Source organism: Mastigoproctus giganteus, chromosome 14 (assembly GCF_048544385.1).
Source record: "Mastigoproctus giganteus isolate SK-2022 chromosome 14, ASM4854438v1, whole genome shotgun sequence".
NCBI classification, from domain to species: Eukaryota; Metazoa; Arthropoda; class Arachnida; order Uropygi; family Thelyphonidae; genus Mastigoproctus; species Mastigoproctus giganteus.
The window spans coordinates 123,106,155-123,128,044 of record NC_143588.1 but is presented as its reverse complement, the minus strand read 5'-3'; the positions used below and the strand labels follow the sequence as shown (position 1 = coordinate 123,128,044).

Genomic DNA, 21,890 nt, shown 5'->3' with positions numbered 1-21,890 from the left:
AAAACCCATTCCTTTGCCTTTTACTTCTGCTACCTCTCTCGTCATCATCCACCGTAGAACTCCGTGATCACTTCCTGCTACTGGTTCCTCTACTGTTAGCCCTGTTATGTCATCTGATTCATGGGTGATGATCAGGTCTAGGATATTCTTTTCTCTAGTACTTTCCCTGATATGTTGATACAAATAACAGTCATCTAGTTGATTTAAAAATTTTGTTCCCCATGTTGAGTTTCCTTCCATTTACTCTAATCAATTACAGGCAAATTGAAATCACTCATAATAAAACACTGATGCTTACTTGCCCATTACATTTGTATGTAGAGGCTTTCGTCATAATCTTCACAATCTTTTTTTTTTTTTTTTTGGTAGTTGTTGGCGCATCGGCTTCTGTGGCCATATTGCACCTCCCAAGGTTTTTGCAGTACTTTGATCCAAGCCCGAGGCGGGAATCGAACCCGCGACCTTTGGGTTGCCGGGCAGGTACTTTACCCACTCAGCTAGCCCGGTCGGCATCTTCACAATCACCTGGTCTGTAGATTACTCATATTCGCATTATACCTTCGTTTCCAACTAGCTCACACCATACAGATTCTATACTAGCATGTGAAACGTCTGAATTCGTGAAAGCTATCGTCGCACTCAGGCTGCTTCTGATAAGAAGCATTACCCCACTACCCCTTCTATCTACCCTATCCTTCCTGAATACATTATACAAGCCATACTGAAACTCATCATCCCCAATTTCCGGGTGGCACCACGTCTCTGTAAGCCCTATTATGTCCGCGTTACGTGTTTTAACCAGCAGTTCATATTCGCTCATTTTGTTGACGACACTTAACATTACTATATAAACAATTAAGACTTACTGTTCTTGTATATTTAACTATCCTAACACAACCCCTGAAGTTTTTTAGGCTCTCTTCCCTGGCATTAGCTACCCGCTCACTTGAAACGTTTCAGCCTCCAGAACATCTAGATAATATGTCCAGTTAGGGTAACAAATAAGAACTCTTGAGGTATGTGCAAGAGTTACTTTGATCAATATTATCAGATAAACACATGTCAGTATTACCCACATCCCCCCTAACTAGCAGTATCCCTGAACCTTTAAGGTATCCTTAATAATACTGGCAAAAACCTTTGCACCACCTTTGTTTAAGTGTATCCCATCTATGCAAAACAAATTCCTTCTACCTACAAGTGTGGACGATGCTGATAGAAATTTCCCCCATAAAGCCTTGCAGAGTCCTTCAAGTCTTGAGTTAATCCACAAGGCTTTTAACATATAATCCCTCCTATCATGTCTGGGCAGAATTGCAGACAAATAGACAATGTGGCCTAGCTCCTGGCATTTCCTCAGCATGGTCCTGTATTTTTCCAACAAATCGTCAGATTGTGTGCAATTAATGTCATTAGTCCCCATATGAATAATAATATTCTCTTTACCCGACTTAAAATCTGACAATCTGTTTGTGACATCATTAATAGTTGCTCCCGGCAGACAAACCCTGGTTCGACTCCACCTATCCTTATTACAAAAATATTCTCCGTTTCCCTGACAATGGAGTCTCCTAATAAAACAATGTCCTTTTTAACCAGAGTAGTTTGCACTTGGTTTTTCTGTTTTGAGGCCCGAATAGGGTGTGCATCACTTGGTAGATTGCTTGAGTTTTGAGTCCCTGATGAGCTCCAAGATGCATTATTCTCGAGGGCAAGCATCCGTTTTTTTCAGTGACTCAAATTGTTCCATCAGTGCACCAAATTGTAATTTAAGATCGGTGCACTCCTTACATCGATCACAAAGGAAAGAATCCCCAGGTGAGCTATGTCACCAGGTCAACCTTGGAAAACATTCCACAGGTTCCACAACAGATTAAATCATGACTCACCCGTAAATCCCCATCGGCTATTTCCATGTGAGTCACGATACCCTGTGATGTGTTTAAGGCAGATCTCGTAACTACCATTATAAAATTAGCTAAATATCAATGAAAATTAATTTTAAAAAATTATATCTATAATAATATATAAATCAAATATTTAAAAGCACTAATCAACAGTAATCCAATCCACTTAACTGAGGAGCCCTGACGAAGCGCATCCGCTCACCTCGAATGCCAACACTCGAATCTGATATATAAACCCACGTGATTTACAATTATTTTATGTAAAAACTGCATTCTGATTTGTAAAACAAGTTCACTCATCAAGACTAGAACCAGCAATCTCGCAAATATGATGCAGGCACACTGTCGCCGTGCCATGCGGACCTCGTAAAACGTTCTGCAAAACTTACTCTTAAGTCGGTTGGGAATTTTTTTAACTTAAATTTTCTTGTAAATGTTTGAGAAGTGCGCTTTCTCCCTTTGCTAAATAAAGGTTCATACCAAGGCTTATCCACACAGTGTTATTGAAATCTCTGAGAACCACATCGTAACCTCCCCATGTGAACTACAACTGAAGTGTTGTCTAGATGACCCTGCAGTGCTTCTTTAACCAGGGCCTCCATTAATTTCCCCAGAACAGAAGTTAAATTAACAGATCTGTAATTATTTGTTTCACTCTCTGATCCTCCTCTGTGAATTGGGGTCAGATTTGCACATCTCCAGTCAATGGGAAACCTCCCTGAGTCCAAGGAAGCTGTCATAATTATGGCTAAGGGTTTGATTACTTCCTTTGCTGCCTCCTTTAATATAACTAAACAGATTCAATCCACCCCAGGTGCCTTGTTTCATGTTTATCTTCAACAATTTCTCCTCCGCTTTTCTCTCAGTTATTAAAAAATCATTTAACTAGCATTCCCATTGCTGAATAATTTCTCATGTGTAAATGTAGATGCGAAATACTAATTCAATTTGTTAGCTACCCGAGCAGGATCATCAACATTTGAACCGCTGATACCAAGTGGACCAATCTGATTCATCCCGTCCTTCCAGAGTGTACATAAGGAAAGAACCTTTGCTATTTTGCTTTGTTTCCTTTGCCAAATATTTCTTGTTATCTACCTTTCCCTGCCTAACTTTCTTTGTGACTTGATTACAGACAAGATTATAACTTCCATAGGTTTCTGTGTCACCTGTTTCCATGTCTGATTAGTTCATCTGACATACATTTAGGCCTAAACCTTGAACAATATTTCTTAGTTAGTACGAAAAGCCTAGTAGCTTCCAAGATTAATTCTCTGAATGCTCCCCACTTAGAATTTGCTGTTGGTAATGTCATCAGTTGGTCCCACTGTATAGACTTTAAAAACTGTCTGAGACATCCAGTCACTTTTACGAAAGCAAAAATCCTTCCCTTTAACCCTGACTACCATCGGCGGTAAAGGGAACTAAACTTCACATCAGCACACTGTAATCACTGCCACTAGTGGTTTTTTTTTTTTCCTGCAGATTCTTCAGCATGAAGAATCACTGCTGATAATCAAATTAAGCGTATAACTCCCTCTGGTTGTGCCTCAAATATGTTGCTATAGAAAACAATCTTCCAAGAAATCCCCAAAAGCCTTCATAGTGTGTGAATGAGAAACCAAGTTTCAGTCAATATCTAGGAAATCAAAATCCCCCAATATAAGACAGTCTGACTTACTAGTCTACTCTCTCTCTCTCTGTATAGCTGTTCATTATACTCATCAGTCATTACACCAGGGCACACTCCTACTCTCAATTTTGCTTTCGCAGTGCTAATGTCACACAAAACTGACTCAACACTGCAATTTCCACCCATGTCAACTGGATGCACTTCCTTACATTTTATGTGTTTCTTAACTAATAGAATAATAACCCAGTGGTTTTCAATCGGGCTGCCCCAACAACATTCTTCGGGTGCCGTGTAATTTTGGTTTCAGTTACTTAAAGTTATTATTATTTTTTTTTTTTTTTTTGAAATTTATACATTTATTTCATTATAAAAAGGTGTATGGTATCCATTGTACAGTATCTTTTCAATTTTGTGGTGATCTATAATTGATTTTATTTAGTAGCTCTATATAAAGAATAAAATTTTTATATAGGTATATATTAAAAGGTCGAAAACCACTGTGTTAGGTATTTATTTTGGCCTAGGGGTGCCATGAAAAAATTACGGAGACATTAAGGGTGCCATGAACCAAGAAAGTTTGGGAACCTCTGAAATAACCTCTCCTCTTTTCCTATCCTGTCTATTCTTCTTGTACACATTTTACTCCCCAAATTCCAATTCTGCATTCCTTATATCTGTGTGACACCACATCTCTGATATACCAACAATATCCACCTTTATTGTTTTGAGCAACACCTCAAATTCATCAAATTTATTTACTACACTCCTAGCATTGGTGTACACACAATTATACATGCACCTGTTATTATTCTTAGCTACCTTAACACAGCCCATGTATTTACTTGTTAGGAAATGACTCCCACCAGTATCTGAAATCCCTGGCACCTTCTTTCCAGTCTGCTACTCATTCCAATAGAAGCAGTGCAAGAATCACTTTCACCTCTGCCAGCGGCTACCGTTAATCTATTAGCCCATGTTGGGATATCAGAGACTTGGTGTCACACAGATATAAGGAATGCAGAACTGGAATAGGGGGAATACAACGTGTACAGAAAGGATAGACAGGACAGGAAGGGACGAGGGTTTATACTATTAGTTAAGAAACACATAAAATCCAAGGAAGTGAGGCCAGTCGACATCGCTGAACAGTGAAGTGTCAAGTCAGTTTGGAGTGACATAAGCATTGGGAGATCAAAATTGAGAGTAGGAGCGTGCTATAGGCCTAATGACCCTGATGAGTATAATAAGAAACTGTACAGGGAAATAGAGTGGGCCAGTAAATCAGAGAGTTTTATAATGGGGGATTTTAATTTCCCAGATACTAACAGGAATTTGTGGGTTGGTCACTCACACACTAGCAAAGCTTTTGTGGATTCATTGGATGATTGTTTTCTACGTTAGCATGTTTGGGAGTCAACCAGAGGGAGTAATACTCTTGATCTGATTATCAGTAGTGATTCTTCATGCATTAAGAATCTGCAGATAAAGGAACCACTAGGTGGTAGTGATCACAGTGTGCTTTACTTGAAGAGGTAACTACCATCAGGTGTAAAGGGAAGGGTTTTTGTTTCGTAAAGGCGACTACGATGGTCTCAGACAGTATTTAAATTCTATACAGTGGAACCAACTGATGATGTTACCAACAGTAAATTCAAAATGGGAAGCATTCAAAGAACTTATCTTGGAAGCTGCTAGGGTTTACATACCAACTAAGAAATATTGTTCAAGGTTTAGGCCTAAATGGATGTCAGATGAACTAATGAGACATATGGCAGAGAAGAAAAATGCATGGGATACATAAATTAAGGGGTGACATGAAAGCCTATGGCAGATATAAGTGGTCTGTAACCAAGGTACAAAGGAGATTAGGCAGGCAAAGGCAGATTATGAGAAATCCTTGGCAAAGGATGCAAAGAAGGGCACAAAAGGTGATATAGTTGTACACGTTGGCACTAATGATATCAAGAGTAGGAGACCGGCAGAATTGCTTAACAAGTACAGGTCACTGTTGAAAAAAAGCCGTGAAATAGGGTTGAATTTGAATGTGTCTGCAATTCTGCCCAGACACGATAGGAGGGAGTATATGATGAGAGCCTTGTCGATCAATTCGGCCCTGGAAAGATTGTGCAAGGCTCAAGGGGTAGAATTTTTTTCAGCCTAGACTGTACTTCTTAACAGGAGAGATTGCTTCTACATGGAAGGGATACACTTAAATTGAAAGGGTGCAAGATTATTTGCTGATGCTATCGAGGCAGTGTTAGGTGGGTCGGAAAACTGCTAGCTTGGGGGGAGACAAAGACGAATAGATTAACAGTAGCCACTGGCATAGGTGAAAGAGATTCTTGCACTGCTTCTATTCGAATGAGCAGAAGCCTGAAAAACAAGATTCAGGATATTTCAGAGACTGCTGGGAGTCATTGTGGTACAAGTAAACACATGGGTTGTGTTAGGGGAGCTAAGAATAGAAATAGGTGCATGTATACTTGCGTGTACACCAATGCTAGGAGTTTAGTAAATAAATTTGATGAATTTGAGGTATTGCTCAAAACATCAAAGGCAGATATTGTTGGGATATCAGAGACGTGGTGTCACACAGATATAAGGAATGCAGAACTGGAATTTGGGGAGTACAACGTCTACAGAAAGGATAGACTGGATAGGAAGGGAGGAGGGGTTATGCTATTAGTTAAGAAATACATAAAATCCAAGGAAGTGAAGCCAGTGGACATCGCTGGACAGTGCAGTGCAGTGTCGAGTCAGTTTGGTGTGACATAAGCATTGGGAGATCAAAATTGAGAGTAGTAGTGTGCTATAGGCCTAATGACTCTGATGAGTATAATAAGAAACTGTACAGGGAAATAGAGTGGGCCAGTAAATCAGAGAGTCTTATAATGGGAGATTTTAATTTCCCAGATATTGACTAGAATTTGGGGGCTGGTCATTCACACACTAGCAAGGCTTTTGTGGATTTATTGGATGATTGTTTTCTACATCAGCATGTTCAGGAGGCAACTAGAGGGAGGAATACTCTTGATTTGATTATCAGCAGTGATTCTTCATGCATTAAGAATCTGCAGATAAATGAACCTCTAGGTGGCAGTGATCACAGTGTGCTGAAGTGGATTTACTCAAAGAGGTAACTACCAATAGGGGTAAAGGGAAGGGTTATTGCTTTCGTAAAGGCGACTATGATGGACTGAGACAGTATTTAAATTCTATACAGTGGGACCAACTGATGATGTTACCAACAGCAAATGCAAAATGGGAAGCATTCAAAGAACTTATCTTGGAAGCTACTAGGCTTTACATACCAACTAAGAAATATTGTTCAAGGCCTAAACGGATGTCAGATGAACTGATGAGGCATATGGCAGAGAAGAAACATGCATGGGATACATACAAATTAACACATGACACAGAAGCCTATGATAGATACAAGTTGATCTGTAACCAAGTTACAAAGCAGGTTAGGCAGGCAAAGGCAGATTACGAGAAATCTTTGGCAAGGGATGCAAAGAAAAACAGCAAAGAGTTCTTTACTTATGTAAACTCTAGAAGGAAGGGGATGAATCAGATTGGTCCACTTGATATCGATGGGTCAACTGTTGATGATCCTGCTCAGGTAGCTAACAAACTAAATGAATATTTTGCATCGACATTCACACATGAGGAGTTATTTAGCGAGGGGAAAGCCAGAGGTGTATTCAACTCTAGCAGTAAGCTAGAGAATCTTGTAATAACTGAGAGTAAAGTGGAGGAGAAATTGTTGAAGATAAACACAAGAAAGGCACCCGGGGTGGATGGGATCTATCCAGTTATATTAAAGGAGGCAGCAAAGGAAGTAAGCAAACCCTTGGCCACAATTATGAGAGCTTCTTTGGACTCAGGGGAGGTAACCACAGACTGGAGATGTGCAAATGTCACCACAATTCACAAAGGAGGATCAAACGCTGACACAAGTAATTATAGACCTGTGAGTTTAACATCTGTTCCAAGAAAATTAATGGAGGCACTAGTTAAAGAAGCAATGCAGGATCGTTTAGACAAGACTTCAGTTATAGCTCGGACACAGCATGGTTTTGTTAAGGGGAAGTCTTGCCTGACCAATTTGATTGGATACTATGGTGCAGTCACAAAGGAACTGGATACAGGGAATAACTTTGATATTATATACTTGGATCTTAGAAAGGCTTTTGATACTGTTGCACATTGAAGACTGCTGCACAAATTGGAGCAGTGTGGCACTGGAGGCAAATTGCTGCTGTGAATAAAGGGGTGGCTGAGGGGGAGAAGACAGAGAGTGGTAATCAATGGACACTGCTCGTCGAGGACTAATGTTATTAGTGGAGTCCCTCAGGGCTCAGTGTTGGGTCCATTATTGTTTTCTGTATTCGTAAATGATATTGATGAGGGTATATCAAACTTAATGTTGAAGTTTGCAGACGATACAAAGGTAAGCAGGGTTGTCAAGGACACTACTGACACTATGCTGCTGCAACAGGATCTGGAAAGGTTGAGCAGATGGGCTGAGAGGTGGCAAATGAAGTTTAACATTGACAAATGTAAAGTACTACACATGGGAAACAGCAACCCCAGAGCAACGTATCAACTGTGTGGTACTACACTGACAGTGGTAGAGAATGAAAGGGACCTGGGGGTGGTTGTGCAGGCAGATATGAAATTCTCTGAGCAGTGCAGACGGGCTGCAAGAGTAGCTCATGGTGTATTGTCAATGATATATAGGAATTTTTCTAGCAGGGATAAGGAGGTGATTATTCCCTTGTATAAGGCAATGGTTAGGCCACACCTAGAGTACTGTATACAGGTCTGGAGGCCTCATTTCAAGAAGGATGTAGAGCTGCTGGAACGAGTACAGAGAAGGGCAACAAGATTAGTGAATGGAACAAAGGGGTGCTCTTACGAAGAAAGGCTTAAGTTTTGCAAATTACAGTGTCTGGAGACTGGGCATCGGCGAGGTAATCAGATAGAGGTGTATAAAGCCTTGAATGGTTTGAGCATGCTCAATGCCAATGGGATTCTTCCTCTCGCTCAGATTAATCACCTGAGAGGGCATAAATTCAAATTGAGGAAAGACAGATGTAGGATAGATGTGTGGAAATTTGCCTGTAGGCAGTGGGTAGTTGGTTGGTGGAACAGACTTCGATCCCTTGTTGTGGAAGTTGATAGCCTAAATAAATATAAAGCTCAGCTGGACAAGTATTTCGAATGAACAGGGGTGAAATGGGAGTGGTTTTCTTTTTTTTTCTTTTTGGCTGATGCTGCATTAGCTTGCTTTCTTGCATCATATGCCTCTACTAATGCTAATGTTTTCTCTCCCCCTCCGAGTTAGCAGTTTTCCGCCCCACCTAACACTGGCACGATAGCATCAGCAAATATTCTTGCACCCTTTCTATTTAAGTGTATCTCATCCCTGTAGAAGCAGTCCCTCTTGTTAACAAGCACATAACAGGCTGAGAAAAATTCTACCCTGTGAGCCTTGCATGATCTCTCCACACACAAACTGATTGACAGAGCTCCCATCATATACTCCCTCCTATCGTGTTTGGGCAGAATTGCAGACAACTTGAAATTAAACCCTAACTTCGCTTTTTTTCAACGTTGACCTGTACTTGTTAAGTAATTCTGCCATTCTCCTACTCTTAATATCATTGATGCCTATGTCAACAATATCAGCTTTTGAGCCCTTAAAAGATGATATCAGCACAACATCAACTTCTGCCCCTGGCAAACATACCCTGGTCCTATTCCAGCTATAGAGTCACTGAGAACTGCTAGTTTCTGTGGGACCAGGTGCATTATGGTCCCACATGAACTAGTGGGACCAGAATGCACTTGTCCCAAGACAGCAGCATCCCCAATGGGACCAGCACATTGGGGTTGTCGCTGTGTCACATGAATTTCAAGTGCAAGGTCTGGCATTGATGTGGGCAGCTCAGAGCTTGATGGGCCTTCAATTTAGATCCTTTGAGGGCATCCACCCTGTCCTTGGGGGACTTCAAAGGTTGGAAAAAGACAAAACAGCACAGAAAGGGGAACTATAGGAAATTTTGGAATTGGTGAAAGAAATGAAAGAGGCGAAAGACTTGTGGAATTTTCAGAATCTCAAGGATTGTCGGTAATTAACACTTTTTTTCAAGAAAAGAGTGAACAGAAAGTGGACATGGAAGAGTTCAAATGGATTAACAACTAATGAAATCGACTTCATCCTCATTAACAGAAGATATATCATGAATGATATTACTGTCCTGAATAAGGTAATTGTAGGAAGTGATCACAGAATGGTAAGATGTACACTTGATTTAGATGTAGGAAAGGAAAGGAAAAAACTGACTCAGTAAATAATACAAAGGTCTTTGAGATAACAGATGAGAAAAAAAAGCAGTGTGTACTGGAACTTAACAAGTTTGAGCTTCTACAGACTGCTCAGGACCAAGATATCGATGAGGAACATTACAACTTTCTGAAAGTGATAAAGCCCAAGAAACCTATAGGGAAAAAGAAATCCAAAGAAGAAAAAATTAGTCAAGAAACACCTATTATATTAACAGAAGGCGACAAAGAAGAGCAAGATAAACACTGACAAGGAGAAAATTGAATATACTAAGTTATACAAAGCCATCAGAAGGAGACTCAGAGAGGACATAAGAAGATTTAACACAAGAAAAGTACAACAAGCATTAAGGGAAAACAAAGGACTTAAATCAGCAGCCATGAGCAGTAATACAGAAAGACAAATGATACTGAAACTGAAGAATAGTGATGGTTTACTTATATATATAGCAGAGAAGGCATAATTCAAATAGCAGAAGACTACTATGGAGAATTATACAAGGAGCAAGGGAATGATGCCAGCAGTGGGGAAGATGGATCGCAAATTAGCAACACATACGACATACCCGATATTCTTCCTGATGAGGTAGAACATGCATTGAAGAAAATGAAGAATCAGAAAGCCCCGGGGGGGGGAAGATGAAATTACTGTAGAGTTGTTAAAATTGGGAGGAAGAGACATAACACAAAAACTGGCAAGGCTCTTCACAAAGTGTATTACAAAAGGTGTGGCACCTAAGCAGTGGAATAATGCAATCATAGTTTTGCTGCATAAGAAAGGAGATAAATCAGAAATTGGAAATTATAGACCAATTAGCTTGTTATCCCACATCCACAAGTTGTTCACAAGGGTCATTACTAACAGATTAGAAAGAATACTTGATGAGAATCAACCGAAAGAGCAAGTTGGCTTTACGACAGGATTCTCAACTATGGATCACCTTCACGTAATACCGCAGCTAATGGAGAAAGCAAATGAATATAAAACACCATTATGCGTGGCATTTGTGGATTATGAAAAGGCATTTGACTCCATACAGCATAAGGCAATGTTTCAGGCACTGGAAAGACAAGGCATGGATACCCCATATATTATAATTTTGAAGAAAATATGAGAACGCTACCTCCTTTATTAGACTAGACAAAGACAGTAGGAAATTTAAAATCGAGAAAGGAGTTCAACAAGGAGACAATATCTCTGAAGCTGTTTACTGCTGCCCTTGAGGAAGCTTTCAGAAGATTAGACTGGTTGCAGAAAGGAGTCAGTGTGAATGGAGGGTATCTAAACCATTTACGATTTGCAGATAGCATTGTGGTCATAAGCCACGATCCCAAACAATTAGAGGAAAATCTTAAACAGTTATGTAAGAATTTTGGGCTAAAGATGAATATGACTAAAACAAAAGTAATGATGATCAAATATGCCACAGAAAGGGACATAATGATTGAAGGAGCAGTAATTGAAAGGGTGGAGTCATATACTTATCTGGGACAAGTTATTAGCTGTAATAATGATAAATGGCTGGAAGTCAAGAGAAGAATAAATTTTGGATGGATAGCATTCAGGAAATATAGTCACATACTGAAGAGCAATATCCCAGTTTGTCTGAAATGTAAAATAATGAACCAATGTATACTCCCCACCATGACTTATGGAAGTGAAGCTGAGAACTACACAGCGAAGAATGGAAAGAATTATATTGGGAATCAGACTGTTAGATAAGAAGATAAACACATGGATTACGTAGCAAATTCAAGTAAATGATGACATTCTTATCAAAACTAAATAACTAAAATGGTCAAAAATACATCACAACCACAAACTTCAACTTACAACAGTTAGTTGTTGTATCATGCAGTTCACTGTGCATGACTGCCATCGCACAGGACACAGCTTGAAGACATGATGACAGATGGACTAAGAAAATAACAGAATGGCACCCAAGAGGAGCTAGAAGAAAACCTGGAAGACAACGGCGGAGATGAATAGATGAAATTCATGAAGTTGTAGGTAGTAAATGGATGGCCATTGCACAAAACAGAAGGAACTGGAAAGTTGCTGGAGAGGAATTCATCCTGCAGTGGATTGAAAATGGCTGATGATGATGACCCTCACCTTCAAGCTCTCATGTAGGCCCATAACAACGCTCCTTCCTGATTGCTCCGCAAACATCAAACAAGCAGTACATTTCAAAAGGTGCTGTCATTCAGACCACAACACCCCCACACCTCAGTTCTCCCTTGAGCCACAGCACTCCCACTAACGTGAGCGTTTTGCTTGAATATTATGTTGAAAGTGGGTTAGAGAAAAAAAATATTATGTTGAAAGGGATTTGCTAGTGAAAACAGATTGGGAAACACTTGTCTACATCAACATAATAATACAAATTTACTGTAAATCCCAAACTACTCTGAAGGAAATCCCATTTGGCAAAAGGAATCCCTTCCTGTTCACTTTCAACATTTTCTTGTTTTGAACCCTAAAGCTACTAGGCATTTGGCTACATTGCTTTTCATGCTAACTAAGAAATATTGTTCAAGGTTTAGGTCTAAATTGATGTGAGATGAAGTAATGAGATATGTGGCAGAAAAAAAAAATTGCATGGTATATATAAATTTACAGGTGGTAGTAGTAGTAATAGAGGCAAGTGATGCAAAAAAGCAGGTGTATGAGCTTATGTAGCATCAGCCAAAAAAAAAAAAAAATTCACATATCCATTCCTTCTAAAGGTTTGTCCAATTCCTGTTTCAATTTATTTAAGCTATCAACTTCCACAACAACAAATGGAACACTGCACATAACATGCTCTAATACTTCCATCAACAGTAACAGAGGATGTCATGTTCACCCTATTATTGAAGCAACCATTCTCATGACTGACAAACAGTGGCAATGTTACAATACATCACAACCACAGACTTCAACTTCCAACAGTCAGTTGTATGATGCAGTTCACTGTGCATGGCTGCCATCGCACACTCTTACGTTTTACATTCCCAAAACTTTCAAAACAACGGTTAACTGATAAAGGGTAACATAAAGCCCGAAAGCTTTTGTATTACCGGTTACTGTATGTATCTACATATTCTGTTTTTACACTTTCTTTTGTCAAATGTATTTAACATTAAACCTAGTTTAACTACACCTCGTTATTTTACTTTCCTTTCCATTTTGTGCAGCATAATGAAAATAGTATAATGAATCCAGAGCACGTAGGCTTTTTACCTACAACTTGTAACATATTCACACAAGAAGATTCTCTGCAAATTACATTGTAAACTAAACCATATTTCTTCTTAAATCTATCAATCCACAAACTGGAAAGAATGAAATCCACTCCAAGCCTATCAGCAATTTGTAGCAGATATCTGCTTGAAGCAAACCACTAATGCATTCTCCACATCTCCATATTTACCAGTTCATACCCTTTTAATTTTACATGAAACATTAAGGGCATTTGAGTTCAACACTTCTTTTGTGACATAATTTCTTTTACTTTATACACTGCCATATTAAGTTCTTTGCCACCTCAACTCGTGTGCATGAGGGATTTGATTCCACCATTTTTATACATCAGGTTTTTTTTTTAATATCAAAACCTAAAATTCTAAGTGGGAAGCATTCAAGGATTTAATCGTGGATGCTACTAAAAGTTTCCTACCTATTAAAAAATATTGTTCAAGGTTTAGGCCTAAATGGTTATCAAATGAACTAATGAGACTCGTGACAGAGAAGAAAAATGCACGGGATGCATATAAATTATCAAGCTACTCAGAAGCCTATGGCAGATATAAGCTAGGCTGTAATCAGGTCACAAAGCAGTTTACGAGAAGTCTTTGGCAAAGCAACTAAGCAAACCCTTAGCCATAATTATGAGAGCATCCTTCGACTCAGGGGAGGTCCCCTGAGTCGAAGGATGCTCTCATCCCCATGGACTGGAGATGTGCAAATGTATCCCCAATTCATAAAAGGGGGATCGAACTGTGACACGAGTAATTGCAGACCTGTTAGTTTAACTTCTGTTCCGGGTAAAATAATGGAGTCACTGGTTAAAGATACATTGCAGAATCATCTAGACAAGACTGCAGCAATAATTCAGACACGGCATGGGTTTGTTAAGGGAAAGTCTTGTCTGACAAATTTGATAGGATATTATGATGTGGTTACAAAGGAACTGGATGCAAAAAATAATTTTGATATCATATATTTGGATTTAAGGAAAGCGTTTGACACTGTTGCGCATGGAAGACTATTGTACAAATTGTAGCAGAATGGTATTAAGGGTAAGTTGCTACAATGGATAAAAGGATGGTTGAGTGGGAGAAGCCAGAGGGTGGTAATCAATGGGTGCTGCTCTTCATGAACTAATGTTATTAGTGGAGTCCCACAGGGTTTAGTCTTGGGTCCTCTGTTGTTTTGTATATTTATCAATGATATTGATGAAGGTATATCAGGCTTAGTGTCGAACTTTGCAGATGATACAAAGGTTGGCAGGGTTGTTAATGACAGTAATGGCAGTGTGCTACTGCAACAGGATCTAGATAATTTGGGCAGATGGGCTAAGAAGTGGCAACTGAAGTTTAACCTTGACAAATGCAAAGTACTGCATATGGGTAGACGTAACCTCAGAGAAATGTATACCAACTGTGCTGTACAACACTTAAGGTGGTAGAAAATGAAAGACTTGGGAGTAATTGTGCAGTCAGATATGAAGTTTTCTGAGCAATGCAGACAGGCTGCCAGGGCAGGCCAATGATATACAGGAATTTTGCTAGTAGGGAAAAGGAGTTGATTGTCCCTCTGTATAAGGCATGGTCAGGTCATGCCTTGAGTACTCATACAGGTCTGGGGGCTTCATTTTAGGTAGGATGTAGATTTGCTTGATTATGTACAGAGAAGGGCAGTTCATGTACAAGATTGTTGAGGGGAATAAAGGGATCTTCTTACCAAGAGAAGCTTAAGTTCTGCAAATTGCAGTGGTTGGAGTCTAGGCACCTGTGAGCTGATCTGTTTGAGGTGTATAAGGCCTTGAATGGGATGAGCACGCTGAATTCTGATGGAATGCTTCCACTTGTTCAGATTACAAACCTAAGGCGGCATAAATTCAAATTGAGACAAGACAGATGTAGAATAGATGTGCGGAAATGTGCCTTTAGCCTTGGGTGGTTAATTGGTTTAACAAACTTCCATCTGTCATTGAGGAAGCTGATAGGTTAAATAAATTTAAGGAGGAACTGGATAGCCATTTGGAGGGAATGGTGTGATTTTTTTTTCTTTTTTGGCTGATGCTGCATAAGCTCGTACACTTGCTTTCTTGCATTACATGCCACTACTACTACCTCTCTTCATTCCTTTGGAGTTCATCATTTCAAATTAGAAAATTAAAATATAATTAGTATAATTAATATTTGTAGCATTAAAATAAAACTGCAAACAGATAAATAGAGCCAATACAGTAGATGGGCAAAAATATGATTATTCTCTAAAGAATAACTGTATTCTTTGTCTTTTATTATTATAATTAGCCTTATGGTGCAAGGAAACATGAGGCTTTTGCTGCACCAGCCAAAATAAAAAAAATTCAGTTACCCATGAGTGAGAGAGGGTCAGAAATAGAATGGAATCACCAAGAAAGAGAAAAAATGGTGATTTCCAGCTCAGGCTCTCGGAGTCAATGGTAATCTACAGAAATAAAGTACAGTATTATAAGTTCAGCTTTCAGCATACCTTAAAAGGTCCCAATGACAATAAGACACAGCAACAATGCATTAAGTAATTCAGGACTGGAGATGTGCAAATTTATCCCCAATTCACAAAGGGGGGATCTAAGAGTGACATGAGTAATTACAGACCAGTTAGTTTAACTTCTGTTTCGGAAAAAATAATGTAGTCACCTGTTAAAGATGCATCCCAGGATCTTCTAGACAAGACTACAGTAATAATTCAGACACAGCATGGGTTTGTTAAGGGAAAGTCTTGTCTGACAAATTTGATCGGATACGATGATGTGGTTACAAAGGAACTGGATGCAAAAAATAATTTTGATATCATATACTTGGATTTCGGGTAATCTTTTGACACTGTTGCACATGGAAGACTATTGTACAAATTGGAGCAGTGGGTATTAAGGGTCAGTTGCTACAATGGATAAAAGGGTGGTTGAGTGAAATAAGACAGAGAGTGGTAATCAATGGACACTGCTCTTCGCGGACTAATGCATTGTACGATATGGTAACTCTAAATGCATATAAACACATTGAATTCATCCCAGGGGCTCACATTTTGTGAGTATGGGCTTGGCACACCCAGGGTCGTGAGCTGGATATCATCATTCTTCTCTTTCTTGGTGGTAGTAGTAGTAGTAGTGGTGGTAAGAAAGCAAATGTATGAGCTTATGCAGCATCAGCCAAAAAAAAAAAGAAAAAAAAATCACACCATTCCCTCCAAATGCCTGTCCAGTTCCTCCTTAAATTTATTCAACCTATCAACTTCCACAACGTCAGATGGAAATTTGTTCCAGCAATTAACCACCCGCTGGCTAAAGGCAAATTTCCGCACACCTATTCTACATCTGTCTTTTCTTAATTTGAATTTATGCCCCCTTAGGTTCGTAATCTGAACAAGTGGAAGGATCCCATCAGAATTCAGCGTGCTCAACCCATTCAAGGCCTTATACACCTCAATCAGATCACCGTGCAGGTCCCTAGTCTCCAGCCACTGCAATTTGCAGAACTTAAGCCTCTTTGGCCAGCGGGTGGTTGGTTGGTGGAACCGACTTCCATCACTTGTTGTTGAAGTTGATAGCCTAAACAAATTTAAAGCTCAACTGGACAGGTATTTCGAACGAACGGAGGGGTGAAATGGGAGTGGGGTTTTTTTTTTTTTTTTTGGCTGATGCTGAATAAGCTTGCTTTCTTGCATCATATGCCTCTGCTAATGCTAATGCTAATGCTCTCTTGGTAAGAGGATCCCTTCATTCCCCTCACCAATCTTGTTGCCTTTCTCTGTACACGCTCAAGTAAATCTACATCCTTCCTACAATGAGGCTTCCAGACCTGTACGCAGTACTCAAGGCGTGGCCTGACCATTGCCTTATACAGAGGGATAATCACCTCCTTTTCCCTGCTAGCAAAATTCCTATATATCATTGACAAAACCCCATGTCCTGCCCTGGCAGCCTGTCTACATTGCTCAGAAAACCTCTTATCTGCCTGCACAATTACTCCCAGGTCTTTTTCATTTTCTACCACCTTAAGTGTAGCCACACAGCTGGTACGTTTCTCTGGGGTTACTTCTACCCATATGTAGTACTTTGCATTTGTCAAGGTTAAACTTCAGTTGCCACTTCTTAACCCATATGCCCAACTTATCTAGATCCTGTTGCAGTAGCACACTGCCATTACTGTCATTAAGAACCCTGCCAACCTTTGTATCATCTGCAAACTTCGACATTAAGCCTGATATACCTTCATCAATATCATTGATAAATATACAAAACAACAGTGGACCTAACACCAAACCCTGTGGGACTCCACTAATAACATTAGTCCAAGAAGAGCAGCACCCATTGATTACCACCCTCTGTCTTCTAGCACTTAACCATCCTTTTATCCATTGTAGCAACTTACCCTTAATACCATTCTGCTCCAATTTGTACAATAGTCTTCCATGCGCAACAGTGTCAAAAGCTTTCCTGAAATCCAAATACATGATATCAAAATTATTTTTCGCATCCAGTTTCTTTGTAACCACATCATAATATCCTATCAAATTTGTCAGACAAGACTTTCCCTTAACAAACCCATGCTGTGTCTGAATTATTGCTGCAGTCTTGTCTAGATGATCCTGCAATACATCTTTAACCAGTGACTCCATTATTTTACCCGGAACAGAAGTTAAACTAACTGTCTGTAATTACTCGTGTCACCCTTCAATCCCCCTTTGTGAATTGGGGATACATTTGCACATCTCCAGTCCGTGGGAACCTCCCCTGAGTCCAAGGATGCTCTCATAATTATGGCTAAGGGTTTGCTTAGTTGCTTTGATGCCTCCTTTAATATAACTGGATAGATCCCATCCACCCCAGGTGCTTTTCTTACGTTTAACTTCAACAATTTCTCTTCCACTTTGCTCTCAGTTATTACAAAATCATTAAGTATCTTGCTACAATTTGATAACCTTCTGCCATTTTCAAACCTTAATAATTCCTCACGTGAGAATATAGAAGCAAAATACTCATTCAGTTAGTTTGCTACCTGAGCAGGATCATCAACAGTCGAACCATCGATGTCAAGTGGACCAATCAGATTCATCCCCTTCCTTTTAGAGTTTATATAAGTAAAGAAATCCTTGCTTAGCATCTTTTCTTAACATCTAAGTTTTTCTTAGCATCTTTTCTTAGCCAAGGATTTCTCGTAATCTGCCTTCGCCTGCCGAACCTCCTTTGTGACCTGATTACAGATTACATATATCTGCCATAGGCTTCTGAGTCGCTTGATAATTTATATGCATCCCATGCATTTTTCTTCTCTGTTACGAGTTTCATTAGTTCATTTGACAACCATTTAGGCCTAAACCTTGAACAATATTTCTTAATAGGTATGAAACTTTTAGTAGCTTCCACGATTAATTCCTTGAATGCTTTCCACTTAGAATTTACTGTTGGTAACATCGTCAGTTGATCCCACTGTACAGAATTTAAAAACTGTCGGAGACCACTGTACTCGCCTTTACAGAAGCAAAAACCCTTTCCTTTACCCCTGATGGTAATTAAATCGTTAAGTAAATCCCACGTCAGTACACTATGATCACTGCCACCTAGTGGATCTTTTATCTGCAAATTCCTAATACATGAATGATCACTGCTGATAACCAGATCAAGAGTATTACCCTCTCTGGTTGCCTCTCGAACATGCTGCTGCAGAAAACAATCATCCAATAAATCCACAAAGTGACTAGTGTGTGAGTGACCAACCCACAAGTTCCAGTCAATATCTGGGAAGTTAAAATCCCCCATTATAAGACATTCCGATTTACTAGCCCACTCTATTTCTCTGTACAATTGTTCATTGTACCCATTCGAGTCATTAGGCCTATAACACACTCCTACTCTAATTTTTGCTTTCTCAGTGATTATGTCACACCAAACTGACTCAACAGTGCACTGTTCATCTATATCAACTAGATGCACTTCTTTTGATTTTATGTTTTTCTTTATTAACAGCATAACACCTCCTCCCTTCCTATCCTGTCTGTACACATTGTACTCCCCAAATTCAAGTTCGGCATTCCTTATATCTGTGTGACACCACGTCTCTGATATCCCAACAATATCCGCCTTTGATGTCTTGACCAACACTTCAAATTCATCAAATTTATTTACTATACTTCTAGCATTGGTATACATGCACTTATTCTTATTCTTAATTACTCTAACACATCCCATATACCCACCTGTTTCACGATGACTGCCATCCGTCCCTGAAACCCCCAACACCCCTCGCTCCAGGTCGCTACTTATTCTAATAGAAGTTGTGCAAGAATCACCTTCACCTCTGCCTACGGCTACTGTTAAACTATTAGTCCTTGTATCCCCCCAAGCTATCAGTTTTCCGACCCACCTAACACTGCCTCGATAGCATCAGCAAATATTCTTGCTCCCTTTCTATTTAAGTGTATCCCATCCCTGTAGAAGCAGTCTCTCCTGTTAACAAGTACAGTCCAGGCTGAAAAAAATTCTATCCCTTGATCCTTGCACAATCTTTCCAGGGCCAAATTGATCGACAAGGCTCTCATCATATACTCCCTCCTATCGTGTCTGGGCAGAATTGCAGACACTTTCAAATTCAACCCTAATTCACGGCTTTTTTTCATCAGTGACCTGTACTTGTTAAGTAGTTCTACCGGTCTCCTACTCTTAATATCATTAGTGCCAACGTGTACAACTATATCACCTTTTGTGTCCCTAAAAGATGATATCTGCTCTACAACGTCATCAACCTTTGCCCCTGGCAGACATACCCTGGTCCACCTATCCTTTTTACAAAAAGGATATTCCCTTGGTGATTCCCTTCTACTTGTGACTCTCTCTCTCTTGCTTAGGGTAGCTCGGGGAATTTATCTTGGCTGGTGCAGCATAAACGTCAGACTTCCTTGCGCCATATGCTAATAATATTAATAAATCATACTGAATTTAATGAATTTTATTAAATAAGAAGTGATTAATGAAGATTCATTTGTTTAAGTTGATACGTCTATCTTGTGTTAGAACTGAAGTAATGAAGAGGTGGGTAGCCCCCCCCCACCGTTGGCTTATGCTGCATAAGCTTGCTTCCTTGCAGCCGTAGCCTAGTGGTCAGGGCGCGGGTGCATAAGTACACGTGCCTTGAGTGACCGGGGTTCAAGCCCATGACTGCTGAATACGGTGCTGTTTCTCATAATCTGTCTATCTTGTGAACTCCTCTGACCGTTTGGTCATCCTGGAGTATAAACAGAAAATTTATTTATTTATTTATTTGCCACTACTAATAGACAACTCTATTAGTTGGATGTGAAGATTCAATGAGTTTGTACTATTTACTTACAATATTCTAGATTTTAAACAAACTATTGCACTAAACTTTTGTGGTTTTTATATAGTACATTAGCACTCACAGCTGAATTGTACTGCTGAATTTAACTCTTTCTTATATAATGTAGTCACCTGTTAAAGATGCATTGCAGGACCTTCTAGACAAGACTTCAGTAATAATTCAGACACAGCATAGGTTTGTAAAGGAAAGCCTTGCTGACAAATTTGATTGGATACTATTATTATTATTATTACTTTCTTGCATCACATGCCACCACTACTACTAGCCATATAGTGCAAGGAAGCCTGAGGCTTATGCTGCACCATGTAAAAAAATTTCTGAGTTACCCTGAGAGAGTCAAAAGTAGAAGGGAATCACCAAGAAGGAGAAGAATGATGATATCCAGCTCAGGATTCTGGGTGGGCCAAGCCCATACTCACCAGATGTGAGCCCCTGGGGTTAATGATGTGGTTACAAAGGAACTGGATGCAAAAAATAATATATGGATTTAAGTATATATGAATTACAGGTGGCAGACATAATAAGACTCCTTATTAATAAGAACTGGGTATTTAAGTTTAGCCGTACAGATGTAATTATATAAAGTGACATTTGATCAGCAGCGCATCTGCTGCAACAGATGATTAGCATTGCAATGCATAGTAATCTTACCATTCTTTGCTTCAGCAGTCTTGCATTACCATTGCCGAAAAATATCGTAATCCGAAATTAAAAAATAATTTCCGCAAACTATCCCATCAATAAAACCAAAATATTTTTTTTTTTTTAAAAATAAATCAAAAAAAAAGGAAAATTCGAGAAATTAAAGCTAGATAACTTAGCCATTCACCCTCCGTTTCATTCATCGTTATTTTTCGATGAGAAGCCCTCTACCGGTTGAAAAGTATTTTTCGAGCAATTTCATTTATATCTGAATATATTTCTGGAACAGTTTTATTTTATATTTTTTAATATTTTTCTAAACTCATACGATCTTTTTTTATATTATAAGAAAACTTCCAGGTACATTTTTTTTTTTTTTTTTTCTGATGTGCCACTTGGAAGTAAGTGACATAATGCTAAGTATATGGAAATAATGAAGCCTGCGAATATATTTTTATGATCCGGGTTACTTGCGCGTGAGATTGCGCACTTACCCATTGGAACAGTTGGTTAACTTGACAGGTTCAGTAATTATTCGCATTTTTTCCCCCCGTTTGGGAAGAGGAGTAAGTATTTAAAGTTATAATCTACATCGATTAATCCTAATAATTTTGCATGAAGAAATCTTTCACTGAGTGCCTTTCTCTTCCTTTGAAAATGTATTGCATTTTTCAGTATAATATTGATACCGTAATGTCTTCATATGCAAGTTCATAATTTGTTTCAAGATAATTTGTTTTTTATTAATGTTTTTTTTTCCTCAG

General features: G+C 39.2%; 2 protein-coding genes across 5 annotated transcripts in view; one reads left to right on the top strand and one right to left on the bottom strand.

Moving 5' to 3' along the window:
- Positions 1-21,306, bottom strand: part of LOC150075707 (calcineurin-binding protein cabin-1-like) — a 1,104,404-nt gene extending 1,083,098 nt beyond the window's left edge. The window contains exon 1 of the mRNA XM_090388624.1: positions 21,136-21,306. Coding sequence (XP_090244750.1) covers positions 21,136-21,138 — 3 coding nt within the window. The 5' untranslated portion in view covers positions 21,139-21,306. The remainder of the gene's footprint in view (positions 1-21,135) is intronic.
- Positions 21,307-21,580: 274 nt separating this feature from the next.
- LOC150075706 (CCR4-NOT transcription complex subunit 4-like) overlaps positions 21,581-21,890 on the top strand; it is a 494,519-nt gene continuing 494,209 nt past the window's right edge. For all 4 annotated transcript variants that reach the window (XM_090388673.1, XM_090388675.1, XM_090388674.1 and 1 more), the window contains exon 1: positions 21,581-21,692. The gene's annotated coding sequence lies outside the window, so the exon portion shown is untranslated. The remainder of the gene's footprint in view (positions 21,693-21,890) is intronic.